A 20,815-nucleotide genomic window follows, 5' to 3' on the forward strand; every position below is an offset into this window, starting at 1 on the left:
TTAAACAGAGAAAAGCTACCTTTGCATCAATGCAGACAGGTGCTCTATGTTACTTAACACTCTGGCTTTCTTCACAACCTCGCTCTAACGCCCAGGAAGGACAGCTCAGGGTACATCTAGGAGGAAAGCCAAGCCCCGTGGCTCCCTCTGAAGAGAGAGAGAGGAAATGAGAGCCAGGAGAATCTGACTTGCTCCCAGACACCCGGCCAGCAAGAGTGCAGAGTGGAGACAACGGAGCCTTCTTTCTGACTTTGAGTCTTTCTTAAGGCAACGGGGCCATCTACCCTCTTTGCCAAGATGCTGCTGATGACAGCCGTTAAAGCTGAGTGAACAAGAGCAGTTCTCGGTGCTGAGGCCACAGAAATCAGCCAGCCCAAAACATTCAGAGAGAGAGAGAGGGAGCCCTGCCAACCACAACCACTTCCTCTGCGAGCAGTGCTTGCTTGAGAAAAGAAAAGGCAAATTAGGCATTTTTAAAAATCAGGTTTGGGGCAGCAGGAAGTAGTAAAGTGAACGGTATTTAAAAACTAAGAGTTCTAGAAAAGGATTATGGGTTCTCATTCTGGTCATCATCAAAAAAACAGAACTGTAAGTACATCCCCCCCAGTAAGGGCAGAATAGAACATAAAAGACACCCCACTTCATTCATTTGGAATTCCTGTTAGCCATAGAAACTGGTTTTATAGTTCACCTGGATCCCATTCTTACAAATAATTATATGCCATTTAAATCTATTTTTAGAATGATCCTCCCCCCCTCCACGTCCCAATTTGAGGCAAAACTATCTTGGAATAGATTTCAACAAAGGAAGAACAGTAAAAGGTAGTGAGTTAAACTAAAATAATATTAACTGCACTAAGTTAGGTGCATTTAAAGCACAATTTAATTCTCTCTCTCTCACGCATGCACACACACAAACACACACACCCCACTACAAGGTAAATGCAATAGTGGTCCCACTTTATTGATGAGAAAACTGAAGCTCAAAGATAAGAAATGTGGACTTCACGAAGCCAGTAAAGCAAAGAGCCAAGGATGGAACCTTCATTTGCCCGACACCAACCCCGTTACAACGATACTGCACATAATTAAAATACTTTCTAACTGCAAACTCTCTTGGACCTCAACTATAAAAGCCAATAATTAAAGATTCTATTCAAAATTAGTATTATGGTTTTGTCAATCTTTATGATGCTATATACTAATACGAAAAAGTAAAGCTTTCTATGACTTAGATGCTGCAAAATATCTTAATATTTCATACAGCCCAAATAGCAAAATGAGTGCTTTTTAAAAAACATACAGTGTTTTGCTTTGGTAGAGAAAGAAAATGTCATCTTTTTCAAAACTTTAAAAGTGATAGTAAGGGAAATGCATCATTTTTCATTAATTTGACTAAAAATAATATTATGAACGATTCCTGTTTTATTTGGTATATACATGCTATTAATTCTGATTTACTGAATGATTTATCATCATAATGTGTCATTATTAGGATTATCATTGTTATTGTGTGTTATTTCAACTATGTATGCCAACACAAACAACAGAGTTTTTAAATGGTTTAACCATGCAACAAACTAAAAACATGTTAGTTTAAGCAACAACAATAAACTTTCATCAATTTACTCTCTTGGTCAAATGGTCCAAACTACCCCAGCTTTCTTCCATATTCCTTTTTACTTTTGATACTCATGGGGTTCTTACCGTGGTTTTTCAATTCTCCCTGCGTGAAACAAACCTCTACCTCATTTATCCAATTCAGTTTCTTAAATATGCACATAGCCCTTAATCCCCAAATACAGTGACAGATGATGTCCCTTAAAAAAGGATATTAAGAGAAAAAGCTATTATAGATTTTTTTCAAATATATAATTTAAAGGGAAAAAAAACCTAAACTGAAACAATGTTACTTTTGTAGAGTTAAGGCCATACTAAAGGAAATTTTAATATTATAGCAGGGTGAGATAGGGGCCAATGATATGGTTATTCCACTTTCTTGGTTCTAGATTTATTGCAGACCTGTCTCATTTGAATACCCCAGAGCTCAGACTATCCCTTGCTGTTGCGTTTTCCTCTCTTTGACAAAGTGGGTCAGGGGCTACATTAGAGGAATAGCTGCTTCTTCAATTTTCTAAAGGGCTATGGAACCAGGACTAAATAAGTAATCTTAGGAGAGCTGGGCTGACTGTGTAGATTAAATCACACCGAACTGGATGGGTGGGAGTTGGGGAGCAGAAGAGGGAGGAGGACAGAGAGGCGGGAGGTGGGGACAGGGACAGGTGGCGCGCAGTTGGGTGACTTGGGCATGGGAGTGGGTGGGGAGCTGGGGAGCTGTACACCTCTTCCTGAAATGACTGCTTCTCCAGAGGGCTTAGCAATTTGTCAGTGAATCTCAGGCTCCCCAGCACAAAAGCAGCTTTCTTTCATGCAAAGGAGGCGAGCAGTACAAAGCACAAACATACAAACTATAGGAGAGAGGAAAGGTAGATCCCAAGTAAAATCCTACGCGTTCCACTCAGTGCGTGGGAAGTCGGGGTAGCAAAGGTACAGGGTGGGGGGGGGCACCTTTTTTACATAGAGAATTTTATCTTTTTGTGATGGTGGTGGTGGTTGTTAATAGGAATCTTCATCTTAAATAATGCTCCTCTCCAGACAATTTCATCTTCCCATCAATGGGATTCAGCGGGTAGTCCGATAAAGAGATACAGGAGTCTAAACTTCCTGAAACAACAACAGATGTAATACTGCATAACTGCAGGAGACTCATTTAGTGTCCTCACGAGAACAGAAAATTGAAGCAGAATTAGGTCACTCAGGTTTTTCATACAGATTGAACAGTAAATCAAGAGGGGTTACGGTTCTGGCAAGAAAAAGAGTTCCATTAAAGGCGACAGATATTTGTTCAGGTCCAGAGGAGAAGTTTATGATTCCTGTAGGAGAGTTATTTGAACAGAAAATGACACCGGTACATTTTGTTCCTTCAAGGAGCTGAGTGACACTTTTAAAAGAGAGAGAGGGAGGCTGACTTTTGGTAACTCTGCTGATAGACAGCGCTCGGTAATTTTTGAGAAGGAATTTTCAGGGTTGTAACGGAGCCGAGGGCAGGACAAAAAACACAGGAAGCGGACTATGCTTGCTTCCTGAAGCAAGGAGGCTATACTGCTGTTTTCACACTAAATTCTGACTTGCTACCAAAGACGGCTCACCTAAGTCAAAGACGCTCTTCTCAAATAAACGCCTTTGGATAGGAAATTATTTATTTTTCATGCAAACATGTGTAGAATTAATTTACATGCCAACGTGATAATTCCTAGAGCACTTCTGACCAACCCTCAGACTTCAGATGGAAGAACTGAAGCGTTTCGTGTACCGACAGGGCAAAGAACGTGTGCCTCGGCACCAAAACACTGCGCGCGCACGAGCACACACGCGCACACAGGCACTGACACTCACTACAGAGAAAAGTCAAGTTCCGTCAGAAGGAAAAGATGGCCTACAGGAAAGGATCCAATTTAAATGAGAACAAAATGTTTTTAACCGAAGAGCGGGTGCACATCTGAGGCAAAGCGTTCATATTGCAGAAACGTATTTATGCTACTACTAAATAAAGGTCAATTTGTCAAAATTCTGGTTTTATGAAAAGGTGACTTAAAAGTAAAAAAAAGTAAGATTCTGACAATTTCCTTTCAATTTTCATAGGCAAAGGAAATTAGACTACAACAGTCAAGGGAACGAACATGTGTGAAAGAATTTCTGACAGGTGATTTTTGCTCAAACCAAGTTGATGATATTAAAGAGATTTTTTTTAAAGACCTTGCTCAAAATCCTCGATCAAGAGAGACAGATACACTGGACCCTTCCAGTTAACAGTGCTAAAGGTTAGTAAGCCAGCTTCTCAAAGAGGGGCAAGAAGGAAGAGAGTTTTTTAACTGTCTTTTACAAATGCCTAAAGGCCTTCATCTAACCCTTTTTAAGGGATACATTTAACTAATCTCTGTGGTTGGACAATTTATCTTCATATAGGCAGAAGTTAGCCATTGCACTATAACTAAAGAACATAAGAAGGCCCATGCAAAACCCTGCCAGGGCAAGCTTAAGCTTCTTCCAAAGACAGCCATGAGAAAACTCAGGCCAGAAGACCCACCAGCTTTTTGGACCCGGAGTTGCCAGATCAATCACTTCAGAAGCCAGGCAGCTTTACAAAAGAGGAGACGTTTATCAAGTAATAATAATATGAAGAAGAGCCATTCCACCACACTCTGCAATGCTTATAACTGAAAAGATACGGACATTCATTTTTTTTTTTAATTGATACAGGTGTGGAGTACAAAAGCTTCACACTACATACTTTGGGAGACCAGCCATGAAGATCATTTTCCAAAAGGGGACTAAAATGAGCTCATTACAAGAAAGGCCTGCAAATAAAATTCTCATCAAAATGATAAAATTTAGGAGTCAGTAAGACACACAAACACACACACAACGCAATACAGGCTTAAGAAAGAAAAAAAAAATTCAGATGTATTTCTAGACATAGAGAAGGTCTACATTATGAGGGTAGTTCACTGATTTAACAAAGGGACTGGTAACTGTGTACCTTTAAGGCAGGAAAAAAATGTTAGCTCTTAGGAAGTCAGAATTTTTAGAGTAACCAGGTGATACCCACCCCTCTGTCCCATTTATTGTCTTTTAAAAAAATCCTCCTGACTTTTTTTATTCAATAGCAACATAAAGGACTGTATATGAATAGATTTTTTGTCCTAAATGAGTACCTAGGGCTAATATTTGACTTCATACCACACAGCAATTATTCCCCCAAAAGAATCTGCCTATCAACACTGAAATATCAATTGATGATGGGTATCGAGCTCTCCAGGGATACATGAAAAGCTGGCAACAGCAACATAAAAGCTCTTAATTGAGGATTAGTAATAGCAGTGAGAGTCAAGTTATATTCTTCATCCAAAAAGCTACACACACTTAATGGTAAGTTACTGTGATTTCTCTCAGAGTATTTCTCAAAGCTGATAACTTAGTATTTTAATATAATAACAGATGAGTCATGTGTTTTCCAAGATTAAGGTAATTTTTGTAAAGGGTTCCTAGACATTCTTTACTAACATTCCCTATAATTTTTAACCTCTAATTTTCTTTTAAATTAAACCATACTTTGGAAATAATAATAATCGCTAACGTGTATTGGAAGTCTTTGTATCACGTTCTTTTCCCCCTACAAGAGCCACTATAATACCTTCTTTTAACATATGAGGAAACTGAGTCACAGAAACAGAAAAGAGAGTTAACTGGAGGAAGGCAACAGAGCTAGCTAGCGGTAGAGCCTGCTTACTGGCTAACTCTCAAAACCTCGGTCTTAGCTCTGTTTTATCCTGACTCGGTTCTTACCGGACTCTCCTTTTGGTTGACGTTAACCACTTACACCAGGGATCTGCTGACTACGGCCAGCAGGCCAGACCCCGCCTGCAGCCTGTTCTCACAGTTTCCCTGGAACACAGCCAGCCCACTATCCTCTGTGCCTGCGCTCACAGTGGGAGGGCAGAGCTGAGTAGTTATGACAGAGACTCTGTGGCCCTTTACAGAAAAGGTTTGCTAATCCCTGACTTAGATAAATGTGCCTAATCAGGTGCAAATGAACGTTTCTGGAGTAAGAGTTTAAATAAGGACCCCATATGAAGACACTCACATAGGGCCTACTCCAAAAGTTGGACCAAGCCACAGACCAACAAATGTATGAACTAACAAGTCAAAGAATACGTTATACAGTATCATGAGATGTGTTGTTCCTGAAAGTCAGGCCAACAGATGCGCTCAACATCTGAGCCACTCATAGTCACCAGTCAGGGACAAATGGACAAACCAGGACAAAACACTGTATAATCTCAGTGCCGGATGCCTGCTTTCTTGCATCTCTAGGAACTCTGGGCTGGGCTTTTGATCTTGGCATGCTATAGGGGTGGATAAAACTTTTTTGACTGAATAAGTGAAAGTTACAGTCCTGCCAACCTGGAACCCCCCAGAGGGCCCTCATTCCTCAACCCAGTGGCAAACAAACTCTTTCCTGTGACTTGGTTCTAAAACCATCCTCAAGCCTGAGTATTCTGCCTCTGCAATTCTCCTGAGGCCTTTCCCCGGTCCCCTAGAAAAGAATGACCGCACCACCAGGAGACACGGGACCCCCGAAGCTTGGTGGTGCCTGCAAGGGCATGGCAGCGAGACCTGCCCATCCCCACCGCGGGGCGGGGTGCGTTACCTATACTCCCGCTCCTGCAGGATCTCCACGGGGTCCAGGCCTTGCGGTTTCTGAATGGGGCTGATGCGGCTCTGCTTCTGCTGCAGCTGCAGGATGGGCGAGGGCTGCCCCGGGGCCGGCTGCGGCACGGAGGGTCCTGGCACGGCGGCCGCAGGGGGCGGTGCTGCTGCAGGGGGCGCGGGCGAGGGCCGGCCGCTGGGCGCGGGCACCGGCAGCTTCTGCGGGGGGCTCGGGCCGCTCAGCTCTGGCCCCGGGCCTGCGGGACAAGAGTGACATGGGCAGCTCTGGAGGGAAGGCAAGCCAGGCCCCCACCTGGCCTGCCTGCTGCCCCCCCCCACCCCCACCATGGCCCGGCGATGGGGACAACTAAACATCTCAAGAGAAGGGAAAAGGAGGCTAGGAAGGAGGATGATGAAGCGGGGGGAGGGGGGGGAGAAAGAAAGGAGAAAGAAAGAAAAAGAGAACCTGGCATCCCTCCCAGGGGAAATGGCATTCACCGACGAACACCGGCCAAACGGCCCAAAACTGACACTTAGGTAACAAACTGATCATGGAATGGGCCGCCAGCTTTTAACATAGGCCTCAGTGGGTTTTTAAAAAGGATGGCAGGTGCATTCAGAGTTCTGGAAAAGTAAGGGAGACACCCAACCATCAGATGCCATTTGGGTGTGATCCCAAAACCACATTTTGCAGACTGCACAAGCCCCTTGCCTCCCAATCAGGAATAGCCCTGCTGTTAGACTCGTGCTTCACAAATACAGACAGCAGCTCGCCGGGTCCCTGATGTGAACTGAAAGGGGCACACCTTCTTTAACGACCTAGAAAGTATATTTCAGGCTTAATCAGTGCATCAAGGAAACAAACTTTTTACTACATGTTAGAAGGTATTTCTCAAAACATTCAGTGTGGGGGGTGGGGGGAAATCTGCTTATTCCACCTAATAAAAACTATCAAAGATTTAAGAGAGCATTTTTCTCATGTTATCAGAAGAAAGGAATATGCAATCATTAAGGATATCAAAATGCACTTGGTAAGTTAATTTAAAGCAATTTTCTACATTAAACTTCATACATTTAAACTGATTGCTAGGTCTGGACCTAAAATAAATATTCCATCTCTCCTCCAGGTGAATGTTTACTTATTTCAAAATTATAAATAAGATTAGTGATGCCACCAGAGGACTTAGTAAATTAAAAAAAAAAAATCTCAGTAAGCAGATGCTAAAACCTTGCATAGGCATCCTTGCAAGTATTTTCTCTGTCCGTTCTGTGAAAAATTAAAATTATTAAATGGTAACAAAAATAATCATCTCTATACTTCAGAGCGACTAATAATTAACCATACAAAGACATACATTATGAAAAATTAAGACATATTTATTCAATTTCCAGCAAATACCATTCAGAAACGGGCTCAAATAACAATGCAAGGATGGCCATGAGCAAACATTTTGACAGGAAGAATGTGAAGAATTAGAACAAACTGCTTAGGAAACTACTGTGTGTGTGGGGGGGGGTGTAGCGTTACTGGTCTAAAAAACCCACTACCTTTAATGAAAAGAAAATCCAGGTCTTACCAAGGTAATATTGTACTAATTACCTTAAATTCAGTTCTCAACGTGTTTGTCCTCCTTTCAAAGTTTAAATAAGTCATCAATAAAATCCATAACAGAGCAATAGTACACATTTCACTTACTCCGGGCACCTTCTTCTTTAGCATTATGGCTTGTATATGTCCACGTAGAAGTCTATGCCAACTCCTTGAGGTATACCTATTCATTCAAGTCACTATTTCTAAAACCACACAGTCAAAGGAAGTTATCCAGAGCATGTCTGATATCCCTGGTTCCGAATCTAGTAATTTTCAGCTTATGACTCCAAACTAGACCCAATACATACACGGCTAGCCTTCTTTAATCCATAAATACAGAGACATTCTTATCTGGTTGAAGAACCCTTAAAATTGAGGAGCAGAGAGAGACCCAAACATGGACCTAGGTGGTCCAACCTCCAATCTAAAACAACTTGCTGTGAACTAAACAGGTACATTTAAAGCAACCTGTATCTCTTCCAAAAGAACTGGTAAGTTGCACCTCTGGTGCCCTGTGAGCCTGAGAAAGTTCCTTAACCTCTGGTGCCTCAGTTTCCACTTCAGGAGAATAGGGACAGTAACAGTGCCCACCCCAGAGAGAGGCAGTGAGGATTCAAGGAGACAATGGGGCTATGTGCTCAACCCTCAGCTCTGGTCATCACTGTCACCAAGGACACAAAGGTAAAGAAGTTAACTATTCAGCCTTTCAGAAAAACTCCATGGCCAAAGAAAGGCTTTCCAGGAAATTTGGTTACTGTATTAGCTGGCCACTTTGAAAGTATGCTGTTCTAGAGCAAATTCCAAAAGGCTTCTATGTTTTAATAAAATTCAGCACAAATACTCAGATAGGTCGGCTTTCCAAGTGCTTCCTGCTAATTTTCTATCAGTCACTTACAAGCAAACTCTTTTCTAACTCAACACTGCAAGTTCCTTTACTGCGTGGGTCTGTTTTCTCCTCTCCAACAGATTATATAAAAACTTCTATTTAGAGAGGCTGGGGAACTGAATGCACCTCACTGCAATTACACATGCCCGGAACGCAACTGTCTATCCACTAGGTGTTATGCCTGCCCCCGGGGTGCTGAGCTGCCTGACTGGATTTGCTCTCTATCAACACAAAGCATCTTGACAACAGACGCTCGTGGTCGGCCTGACGATAAGAACTTGCCCCGACATCTTCAGATAGAAGACAAATTACATTCTTTAGCTTATCTCCAACTCCCTCTCTGACATAAACAATTTAGGTTTAATTGTCAGAGGTATGAAATGTTTCTGTTTTCCCCTCAGCCCTTGCCTTAGAAGTCAAGGTAGATCTATGCCCTGACACTCCTGAGGGGCGTCCCCCTGCGGTTAAGGAGGGGCTGGGGCTGTGGAGGTGTCTTTATTAGATGCCTGCTTTTAAGAGACAGGTAAACAAGCTCATTAAGTCTCACATGTACAGAATTTCTGCATCGAGCTCCCACTTCACCTTCTGGCACACAAGGATACTTATGCAAATAACAGTCTGTGCGTTAAATCTAAGAATCTGAGTGGCTGCCAGAGGTTGAAAAAATAAATGTAACACTGAAGTGTATTTAAACTGAGCAGACTAGAGACATTAGATAACTTGGGAAAAAAGGTGGGGGGGTGGGCGGAGCAGGAGAGGGACAAGCACTGAAAAACGTCAGCAATAAAACTTACTTTCTACCATAAAGTCCTTCCTACCCACCGCAAAGAAAAACCTGAAACTTTTTCAGTTCCTATTTTGAATTTGGCTTTGGCCTCTAAAAAGAAAAGTGGATTGAAATTGAAAGAAAACGATGGGTTTGATTTGAGCGGAGCCCACGGCGGGGAAGAACTAAGGAGTCATTTGTTCAGGGAGCACTTCCTCCAGTCAGACTGGAATTCTCTGGTTGGCGGCTATGATGGTGTCACTTTGGGTGAATTGTAACTTTGGAGTAGGTTTGAGGCAGATCACTCCAGCCAAGAAAGATTCTCTGCACATGAATAACAGCAGCAAATGGGACAAATGAAAAATGGAATCACCGCTACCTCCAGAGAAGTAGGCAGACTTAAACTGATTTTTTCCTTAAATATCAGCAGAGGTATTTATAAGCAATTATGCTTCTTTATGGGGTGGGGGATACACAATGATTAATAAAAGTAACATTCATTCAGAAAAATTATTGTGCCTTCTTTTGGTCTAAATGCCAATCCAAAAAAAAAAAAAAAAGTCTTTGTCAAATCAGGTCATTGACTCCCTGTGAAATCGGGCATTTGGGGACAAATTTAGCCAAGGAGTCAGATACAATCTCCCTCCCAGAGCCAGTAATGGGTCTGCTCTACTGGAAGACAGTATCCTCTTCCCTCCTTATTCACAACGTCCTTGCCCACTCCAGCACTATCTGCCCAAATATTTTCATTTCTAATGAAGCCCGACTGCTGAAAATCCAAAAGACACGGGCAAAGAGTAATAGAATAAATTCCTCCAAATGACAGGAGCCTGGAAAGGACAACTGGAGCTGGGCAAAAAAAAAAAATGGAGCCCTCTTTTCTGGAGACAATCCCGAAAATGCACTGAGGATTGTGCTGATTCTGAGAATGCGAAAGTTTTGTTATGTCCAAGTGTCCAGAGGGCTAAAACTTCATCCTTTAAGCTTGACTACTTATCTGGTCTCATTATTTTGACTCTGTGTGAAAATGTTTCTCAAACAAATCATTCAGCTTCCCGCCTTCTTAAACAACACCTTGGAATCTTCCCCTGCTGCATCTGTGTCATTTTTAAAAACACCAGTGCTCATGGAGGTCTGTGACAAGGGGATGTCCCAGGACAGGCTACAATGCACAGGCAAGTATGATTGTGTGACGAGGTCCCTCCCCACTACCTTTTGGGAGGGACTGACTTTGCTCCCTCCTGCTTAAACTACCAACTATCCGATTGTTACCATTCAGTCTCTACTGGGAACTCTTTGAGTTACTGCTCCTCATGTACTGAGACACAGCATTGCAACACCACCAGCATTGCTGACACTGGGTCTAGAGCATGTGTTAAAAGGCTCACAGGAAGGAGCTGAGATAATTTTCCTTCGTACACACAGGAGTGAAAGGCCTGCGACTGGTACACAGACCTTGGGACAGAGTCTTGCCCTGATCAAGAGCCTTCTGGTCATGAAGGAGCCAGCATGGGGAAGGGGTTAAGGACATGGGCTGTCCAGGCAGACCACTGGCGTCTGAATCCTGACTCTCCCCACTCTAGATGTACCACGTGTGCAAGGTACTCATCCCTGAGCACGCTGCATGAGGTAGGCTGGTAGGCATTCAGTAAGTATAAGCCACACACCTACACAGACATACATGCTTTTTCTTCTCTCTGGCTGCATTCCTGAGAGCTGGAGTTTCTGCACTGAGCATCCAAACGACCATCTTATGCATGGTTTTCTTGTACAGCTTTTTCAGTCCCTGATGTCTGGTCCCCTGTGCTCCTCCACCTACCAGAGCACAGCAGTCCACAGACAGAAATCTGCAGATGACATGATACTTTCTTGCTCTTTAAAAACCTATTCCTAAGGCTACATCCACAATTAACAAGATGAGTTTATCCTTCAAGTGGGTAATTCTAAGAGCTTCCTCTACCAGAAAAGAAATATTTACATACTCGAAGGTAGAATTTTTAAAAAATACAAATAATAATATTTAAAAAATACAAATAATATTGTATTTTAAAAAATACAAATAAAATTACAAATAATTGGAATAGTCCCCAATTCTAGGAAGAGGACCAATATTCCAAACTAATGGCAACGATCAGCTGTCAGGGCTTGCCCAGATGAGAGTGAACTATTCCCAGGAAAGGGCGTCAATGACAAGGAAGCATTTTGGAATTCAAATTCCCTAGGATTCAAATTCTCTGGACTCCAAAGCTCTAGTTAGAAGAGAACCATAAACACTTTGCTTATCCAGTTGCTAACAGAACCCTTCCCAGAGAAAAGAACGTTCACGCAAGGTCATCTTACAGCCCCTTGGAGCTCTGAATTTTGTCACTGGGATCAAGTCAGACACCAGAGGGCCATACAAAGGACTACCTCATCTCAACCTGTGACATAATGTCATGGCTTCAGACATGATGCCAGGGGATGTAGGAAATAGGCCACGTGGATTCCATTACTCTATTTAGTATCAACAAGTGTTACCGATGCCTCTATCATGCAGTGCCTCTTACAAGAATAATGACAATCATTTAAAAATAATCCCACCTGGGCAAGCTACTTTATACTCTCATGCCAGAAAAGACTCTGTGTCCTCTGAGAAACTGGTAAGCAACTTCCTTGTGAGTGGTGAGAATGAGGTACCTGAACGTCTCCTTTCCTGACTGCCAGGAAACCTGGGTCATTTTGGAAGCCCAGGTACCACAACCGCGAGCACTCCTGTGGCCCCCACGGCCCCGACCTCCCTGACCTCCCTGACCTTGAGCTCTACTTCCCTTTGTTTCTGACTTTCTCCTTGCTAACTCCTTGACTGCAGGTATGCTTTTTGGAAGCCGCCCCAAATGTTTTTCACAACAAAAAGGGGTAGAGCTAAATAAATCCACAGACATGAAATGGCTCAGGAAGGGCAGATTCGAGGAGGGCGTGGTGGCCGCTGGAACCCACCGGGTGGGGTGCCGGGACTCTTAACCTCGGGTGCGTGGATGGGCTTCGGACAAACCTGGAACCACTTGGAAGGGAATGCAAAATTCACCAGGGTTGGACGGCACATTTTCCCTAGACCCACAGCTGGCAGCGAGTCTCCAAAGGCTAAGAAGCACTGCTCTCGACTCCACAGCAGAGACCGAGAACCGAGAACCGAGAACCGTGGCCACCTACGTGAAGTAAGACAGGGGAGCCAGCGAGGCACAGCCGCAGGCCGCGCCGGCCAGCCCTGGGCTGATACCGACCGGCACTTGGGCGCAAGCAGCCGCCGCTCTCGCCCGAGCTGGACCCCCGCGCTGTCAGTCGGGTGGGTGCCTGTCAACCTACCAGATGGCCTGCTGTAGTTAACGAGGGCCGGCTGCGGCGGCGGCGGCGGCGGCGGCGGCGGCGCCTGGGGCTGCGGCTGCGGCTGCGGCTGCGGCGGCGGCGGCTGCTGCTGCATGCCCGGCAACGTCCTCTTCCCCTGGACCGCAAGCTGCAGTGTTTCGGGGAGCGGCTGGCCCCGGGCCAGCATTTTGTAAGCCAGAATCTGAGCTCGCAGCTGATGCAGCTGGACGGGGCTGAAAGGCGAGGGACCTCTGCTGGGCTGGCTCATCGCCTGCGGGTCGCCCGGGATGAGGGGCCCCGACTGGCTCGGAGGCATCTGCGGTGGGGTCGGGCCACCTCCCGAGAGGGGGCTGGAGACGTGCTCTGGGGCTCCCAAGGGCGACGGGTGCGGCGACAGGTAACCTAGAACAAAACACAAAAGGAGAGATCAGGAGCTGCCCCCGAGGACCCCGAAAGAGAAGCACCCCTGATTATCTGGATCATTTTCTACAACAGCACCGTCTGAGGGAAATAGAAAGCCTATGTAATTTAATCATTAGGGGATCACACACAATTTGAACTTTATATATATATCAAATACATAGAATTTAAAATTTTCTAGTCATCATACTAAAAAGCAAAAGAAACGACAAAAGTAATTCTAATCATAGGTAACTGAAATCAAAATACCCCAAATATTATAATTTTAAAAATATTTAGATTAAAATATAAAAAAGTATTATTTTATAAAAATATAAAAAATTATTAAATAAATACATTAAATTTAATACAAAAATTATTAGAGAGCTATTTTACATTCTCTCTTTCATACTATGTTATGGTACAGTCCACATCTCTACTGCGACTAGCCACATTTCAAGTGATGGACAGCCACCTGTGTCCCAGGAGGTAAACTGGTAGTGGCTAGTGTACACCTATCGGAAGGGCACCAGGGGACAGAGTTATACATTAAAAGCTGCTCCAACCTCGAGAACAGAACCTGAAGGTGTCCGCTATACCACAGTGCGGAATGGGGAGTCTCTACTGGGGATATGACTTGGTTTATTATCATGCACTTTACGAATAACTCGCCATTACTGAGGGCCTCCACTGCTGTAGGCACTGTGTGAGGCACTGGACATACGATTTTAGCAGAGTTCTCCCTGGAAGCAGAGCCTGATGGAAGGACTGCGCACAGCGGACTGATCCGGAAGGCGTGAGGACCCTGGCCGGAGCGTGCACAGGTGACACGAGGAAGGGCTGGCAGCCGGTAATGGGTGTATGACTACGCCAGACGCTGCAGAGGGTGCCTGACGATTAATCTCACACAGAAGCTCTGGGATATGAGGTACATGACTGGCCTCCAAATTATCCCAGGGGAGGGGTGAAGAAGCTGTTGTAGTTATACTGTTAGGATCATTGCTCACTGGTTCTGACTCTGGGATCCTTAGTCCCCAAGGACTTTGCCATGTGTGAGTAAGGTGGACAAGGTGGACTCAAGGTGAAATGGTAGTGTGGCCAGTGGACGCAAGGCTGGTGGGAGCACTGAAATGGGAAGAAGAATTAAAGGGATGTGAGTGGAGTATACACTTTTTCCTCAATCCTCACAACATCCCCAAGAAGATGTTTCTTAGCATCTCATGTTTTAAAACAAGGAAACGGTGGCTCAGAGAGTACACGAGTTACCCCAGGTCACATAGTTAGATCTTGGTAGCTCCCAGATTCATTTGGTTCCAAGGTGTGTACTTTTCCCTTAGTCTACTACTAATTTGGTTTTAGAAAAATAAGTTAAAAGCCTGAAAGTTTCAAAAATTTTCTAGAACCATTTACAAAATAATATAAAAATGAGAAAAATCTATTTGGGTTATAAGAGATCTAAATGGGAAATTTAAGAATGCTTTTCTGGGGAAAGAAAAGTCAAAATGCATGAAAATGTCAAGCAACTTATTTCAAGAAATGGCCGGGATATCCTGGCCAAAACCTTCCTGGAAAAACATACAACTGAGCATGGCTGAAGGGAGATTCAAGAGGCAGGAGAGGATGGAATGGCTGACCGCAACCCAAAAGGGTATCCTCAATTCAAACTGAGTGCTAATTAATCAACTCAAAGGTTGGTCCTGAGACACAATGTCAAATGTTAGATTAAAGGTCTTTGCCTTTAATAAATGCACCTGTGTCACAATTATCATAAAGGTCATCACATTGGTGGTTATTAGGAATCTGCTGTGTATTTGAACCTATGTCAGGGTTTGAGCTGAAACAACTCTGCATATCCACGTGGAATCACAGAGGCCCAAGAATACGTGACCCACACTGAATGTGGACGTACTGTCGCCATTCGCAAGACTAGAGAAAATAAAGGATGGAGTTACTTTCATCTCAAGATGCCATTTGGAGAGGGAAACAAATGTACCCCGATTCCCTAAGACCAGGGTGGGTTTTGTTCTATCAGTTGGTGAGATGTAGAACTCCATTCCCCAAATCCCCACTCATAAGGGAGCACAAAAATCACACAGCCATTAGGGTTCTCGCTGGTCACAGAAGTTAGCCGAGAAAACGCCCCTGAAATCAGTCTGCAAGACTAGCAGAAAGTTAAACTCCGCGTGTTGTTATTTGTAACAATAAACATATAGAGAACATCGATAGCATGCACTTAACTCCATCACTGACACTCTTCCTTCTTAAGTGAGGTTAACATGCACCCCTTAATTGTGATGCTGGTGCAAAATGGTAGTTTGTTCCTTATGAAAGCACCTTCCTAACACCTTTTTGGCCAACCCTGCATCTACCAAAGGAGGAAAAACCTCCTTCTAAAGCTACTGACATTTTCATGGTAGAAAGGATACAACCAAGTGTTAAAATGGGTCGTATGTTGCCTGACTTCTGGTCTCTCCTCAGTTCATCACAGCTTACTCATGATAAATCACAGGAAGCCTAATACAATGGACCAAAACATTAGACAATCCAATCCAAATGCCACTGTCTAACACTGTTCATCAAATCACTCTTTTAAGATATGAACTCCAGGCAAGGCAATGTTATGAAGATGAGACAGTGACATTGAGCACAATGATGAATTTTACCTCAAATTTGCTAAGAAAGAAATTGAGAGTGGAATAAAAATCACGTTCCTTTTAAAAAAATCATTTTCCAGAATTAATCAATACAACAAAAATTTTTACCTCAAATGTGATAAGAAGGAACTAGGGGTAGGAAAAATTGTTTCCTAAAATTTACAGGGGGTGTTAATAGAATCATTTTATCACAGTAGGACATTAAAAATGTGACAGCATTTTGGCTAAAGAGAGAGATTTCTGTTTTTCTACATGACTAGCATTCCATAAAACTTGCAGAACATCAGAATCTAAATGATGAAACAACATACTTTCATGATTATCTTGAGTTGAGAGAACAGTGAAGAAACTGACTTGGAGTAAGTACACATCTGTCTGGAGGATGACAGTGTTGATGTAGAATCCGCTCCTCTGGAAATCTGGTTTGATTTGCTCATTTAAAATTAGTCAAAAGTGGCAGTTTCCGTCCCTCGTCTTCAAGGGCCATTATCTCCCCAGTTTCACCTTGCCTCAGAGAGAAGCAATCACCTCTCTCCTTTTAATAATCTTGAACTTCAAGGGCCAATTTTATATGAATTTTCTCTTCACACACATACACACATACACACACTCAATACTACATACTTGCCTTTGAAGACTTTTTTCTATCCAATGGACTGAAAATAAACAATGTTATCATTGGGACCATAAGGTACACAATTCAGTACGTAATGAAGGAAACGGCTTTGCCTCTCAACCAATACCTTAAAATAACCTAATAGGTTGCTAGGTAGTTAGAGCTGGCAGTTTTCTGATCAATACCACACCTCTCTGTCCCTGTGTGTTTATAAACGGCTTCCGATGATGGGGTTTTTAAAGATACATGCCATTATGCAGTCTCAATTCTTTTTAGGTCATTATACACAATAAGACTGCATTATACCACTATTACTTTATTCAAAAACATATTTGAAATAAGTAATTCTCCAGCTTACGAGGCTCTTTACTATTTTAGAGCAAAACATTATGTGCTAATTATTACATTTAATGCAGACCTCTGCATTTCCAAGTAATTATAACTTAATAAAATTATATAAAAATTAAGATCTATTTAAAAGTGTTAGCTTTTGAACTGTAAGTTCACTTCTTTACCTAACTGAACAAAATTTACTAAGTAACTAGCTATGTGTTAGACATTGTGCCATGTGCTGGAGATTCCCAGAAGAGTCACCATTCTAAAAGTTGAAGAAAGGAACTAAGCAATGAAAGAAACGTTAAGATACGTACAAGTAAAAATGCTCAATTACAATTCATGCCTTTCCAGCGTTGCATTTTGCAGTTTTCTAGGGCCCCACTACTAGAGGTACTGCAGAGCCAGGAGCAGACAGAGCAAGCAGCTGGCTTTGAGAATCACTGAATATAGCTTATCTACAAGTCCAAGCTATTAAAAATGAGATCTGCATTAGCTCTGTGAACACACCTGGCTCTTTAGAATTTAAACAATAAACCTGGATGCGTTGTCTTAATTCATTCTTAACAGTGAATGGGTCAAATTTTTTCTTCCGGTACTGCAAAAAGTCCAGAAGATTCAGACTGCTTTTCTAACAGGGTCAAGACTTTGCGTCATCTGCAACACTTACGTCTGCCTGCCGTCAAAATTCAGATCAGAATGTGGGATACTCAAAAACCTCCTCGACATTAGTGGAGACACATTCCTATGTTTCCATGATTTCTGTATATAAATATATATTATACCGGACACATTTCTCTAAATCCTCAATAGTCAAAAATCTTCCCTCAGGTAGACGGATGTCTGATCACGGAGGGAGAAAAAAACTCATATACACTGAATCACACAAGAATACATACAGTAACACATAGAGCATAAACTTGAATTAGACTATCAACACATTAAGAGTTAGTTAGTGCTAGATTAACCATACCTCTTACAGGTTGAAATGCTCATCTAATGATCTGGAAAATAGATTACATTGTATTCAAAAGACTTTGAGGTATCTTTAATAGGACTTCAACAATGAAGGAAAAAGGCACCCAGGAGAAGAGAAATATACCGTATTTGGCCGTTATTGCGGGCTGAACTGTGTTCTCTACAGATATGTTGAAAGCCCTAACCCCTAGCACCTGCGAATGTGACCTTATTTTGAAATACGATCTTTACAGATGTAAGACGAGGTCACACCGGACGAGGGTAGACCCTCATCCAAAGGCTGCTGTCCTCACAAGAAGAGGGAGATCTGGACACCCGCACAGACACACAGGCAAAATGTCATGGAGACCCAGACAGAGATGAGAATGATAGATCTACAGGACAAGGAATGTCAAGTATTGCTGGCAACCACCAGAGGCTAGGAAGAAGCAAAGAAGAATTCTTCCCTAAAGACTTCAGAGAGACCACGGCCCTGCCAATACTTTCATTTCAGAATTCTAGAATTCTCCAAAATCTTGTGAGAATACCATTTCTATCATTTTAAGCCACCCAGCTTGCGGCAAGTTGTTACAACAGTCTTAAGAGACTAATACAGCCACCCACCAGCAATGACAGGTAATTCCATGGCCAGAAAAAGTCACCTGACAAAGTGTGAGCGTGTAGTTCAAGGGACATGGGTGGCTCATCTCACCTTCATATCTTTGAGGTCCTGGGGAGGCAGACCTGGGCTCTCCTTCCAGCCCTGTCACTTACTGGATGTGCAAACTTAGGAAAACAAAGTAAATTCTCTGAGCTTTAGCTCCTCCATCTATAAAATGGGGTAACATAATTTATCTTACAGGATCAAGATAAAGATTCTGCACCAAGTACATAAACCACTTTGCAGAGTGCTTGGACACACAGTGGCCAGGAAAATCAGTAAGACTTTAGAAATAAAATTGCCCACATCAACCATAAAATTGGGTTGGTGGGGGCAAGGGGGAATTTCTACAGGGAAAAGAAACCTGCCGCATTCCTTAGATATGTTCTTAGGAAGCCATAATTAAAATAACCAGGAGGAAAGATGAAAGACTGCCGTAGGGAGCCAAAATCAGGTATGCAGCAGACACAAACCTTGGCTGTGTTGATCCATCGGACTCTGGGGAGGACCCATCCCTGGGTGAGGCGGTCGCATGGCGGTACCCTTCATGGATCCACAGTGGATATCTTCCACGCCCCCCTTGTCATGCATACCATCAATAGGCTGAAACGTTTACAGGACATCAGTTAGACACCTCCTTAAGGTACAACGTTTCTATCTGGCGTTTGAAGACCCCTCCCTATAAACTTCAAAATTGTGGCCCAGTCACCTGTTACCCATACCACAGTCATATATTTCTACACCTATATTACATATGTTACTATACATTATGGACATTTCATAGGTGGGAACAGAAAATAAAATTTAAAAAAAGACTACACCAACAGGATCAGCAAAACTACCTGTAAGTCAAAAGTTAAGGCTTTCAACAGTTGAAATTTTTTCGGTAAGGTCAAAACGCAAATAAAAGTGAAGCTCCGTTCACAAGGTAGACAAATATAAGCTATTCTTTCACGCCCGTTTAAGGAAGTCCTGAAACCTGCTGTATGCTGAAGTTAGTCCAGTGTCTGAAGGAAGACTATTTGAAGTGTCTGCGATGATCTATTTCTTGGTAATTTTTTTACGTCAGAGGGGAAGGAACCATGGAAAGTTTAAAAGTTGAAGCCAGAAAGTTCCATGGCAGTTGGGAAAAGAGGAACGGACAGGGTAGAACAGTGAATGGGGGTAAATACTGAAAGAGAAAGAGGCTGAAACAGAAGAAACTGTTCTACAGGGGGCGGAGGACTGAGAAAGGTTAAAGGCAGGGTTTGGGAAAAAATAATAAGGAACACAGGGGCTGGAAACAGGACTTGAGGCCTTGTACCCAACAGATATGCAAACAATTGCTATTGAACTGACGCTAATCCAATCCAGAATTGGGCAACGGAGCATGTGTTCGAGAAAGGAAAAGTCCATTCCTCCCCAAACTGGAATAGCAATTTTCAGAACAGCCTGAAAGGAATATTTCCAGGAGTTTATAGAAACCAAATGACTTCAGGCAAGAAAGTATGAGTGTTTGCAGTTTTGGAGAAAGGAAAGTTAATTTCTGCAGAGTCAAAAGCACGCACTTGAAAAGAGGAGAAATTTACCATAAAGAGGATGCTCAGAAGAAAAATGGGAAGAATTTGGTATAAAGAGTGTCTCTGAGTCTGTTAAATAGTAATAATAGAGAGGAAATCAAAGCAACACAGCAGATGTATTTAGGCCACTTGTTTATTTATTTCCAGTAATGTTGAAAAGCAAAAAGCTGAAGCTCAGAGGGAGACGGAGGAGAAAGACAAGGAATAAAGCTGCCTATAAAAAGATTCGCAGAAAGTGAAGGCATCTGGTCAGCAGGTGTGAACTCCAGGCACTTAACCATGTCCCCACTCAGGGAATTAACTGGGGGCTGGGGGCTGAGGAAAAGCAGGGCAAGAAAATGCAAAACTAGCAGAATGAGAGCAAAACAAAACAAAGAAGAGCACTGATGGGGGTAGAGAATAGGAGAAAATGTGACAAAGATACTAGATGATAAAACAAGGGATCAGGGGGAGGGTATAGCTCAGTGGTAGAGGGTGTGCTTAGCATGCAGGAGGACCTGGGTTCGGTCCCCAGAACTTCCATTAAAAATGAATAAATAAATAAACCTAATTACCTCCCCCTTCCCCCCAAAAAGCTAAAAAAAAAAAGTTAGCATTAAAAAAAAGGGATCAAAAGATATAATTATAAATAAAAACCACCCAGTGCAAAAGCATCACATGACCCAACACTCATGCATACATTTAACTTTTAAATGCTTAAATAATGATAAGGTTAGCTAAGTAGTTTCCTTCAAAGTTTACCTTTCATTTTGGAGGTGAAACATCCTTAAACCATTCTGAA

General features: G+C 42.7%; 1 protein-coding gene across 7 annotated transcripts in view; it reads right to left on the reverse strand.

Annotated features, from left to right (window-relative positions):
• Window positions 1–20,815, reverse strand: part of SMARCA2 (SWI/SNF related BAF chromatin remodeling complex subunit ATPase 2) — a 164,626-nt gene that overhangs the window by 128,662 nt on the left and 15,149 nt on the right. For all 7 annotated transcript variants that reach the window (XM_074361638.1, XM_074361640.1, XM_074361639.1 and 4 more), the window contains exons 3-5: window positions 18,949–19,078; window positions 12,856–13,257; window positions 6,272–6,527 (exon numbers count right to left, since the gene is read on the reverse strand). In XM_074361638.1, coding sequence (XP_074217739.1) covers window positions 6,272–6,527; window positions 12,856–13,257; window positions 18,949–19,078 — 788 coding nt within the window. The remainder of the gene's footprint in view (window positions 1–6,271; window positions 6,528–12,855; window positions 13,258–18,948; window positions 19,079–20,815) is intronic.

This window comes from Camelus bactrianus, chromosome 4, assembly GCF_048773025.1.
Source record: "Camelus bactrianus isolate YW-2024 breed Bactrian camel chromosome 4, ASM4877302v1, whole genome shotgun sequence".
Taxonomy (NCBI): Eukaryota; Metazoa; Chordata; class Mammalia; order Artiodactyla; family Camelidae; genus Camelus; species Camelus bactrianus.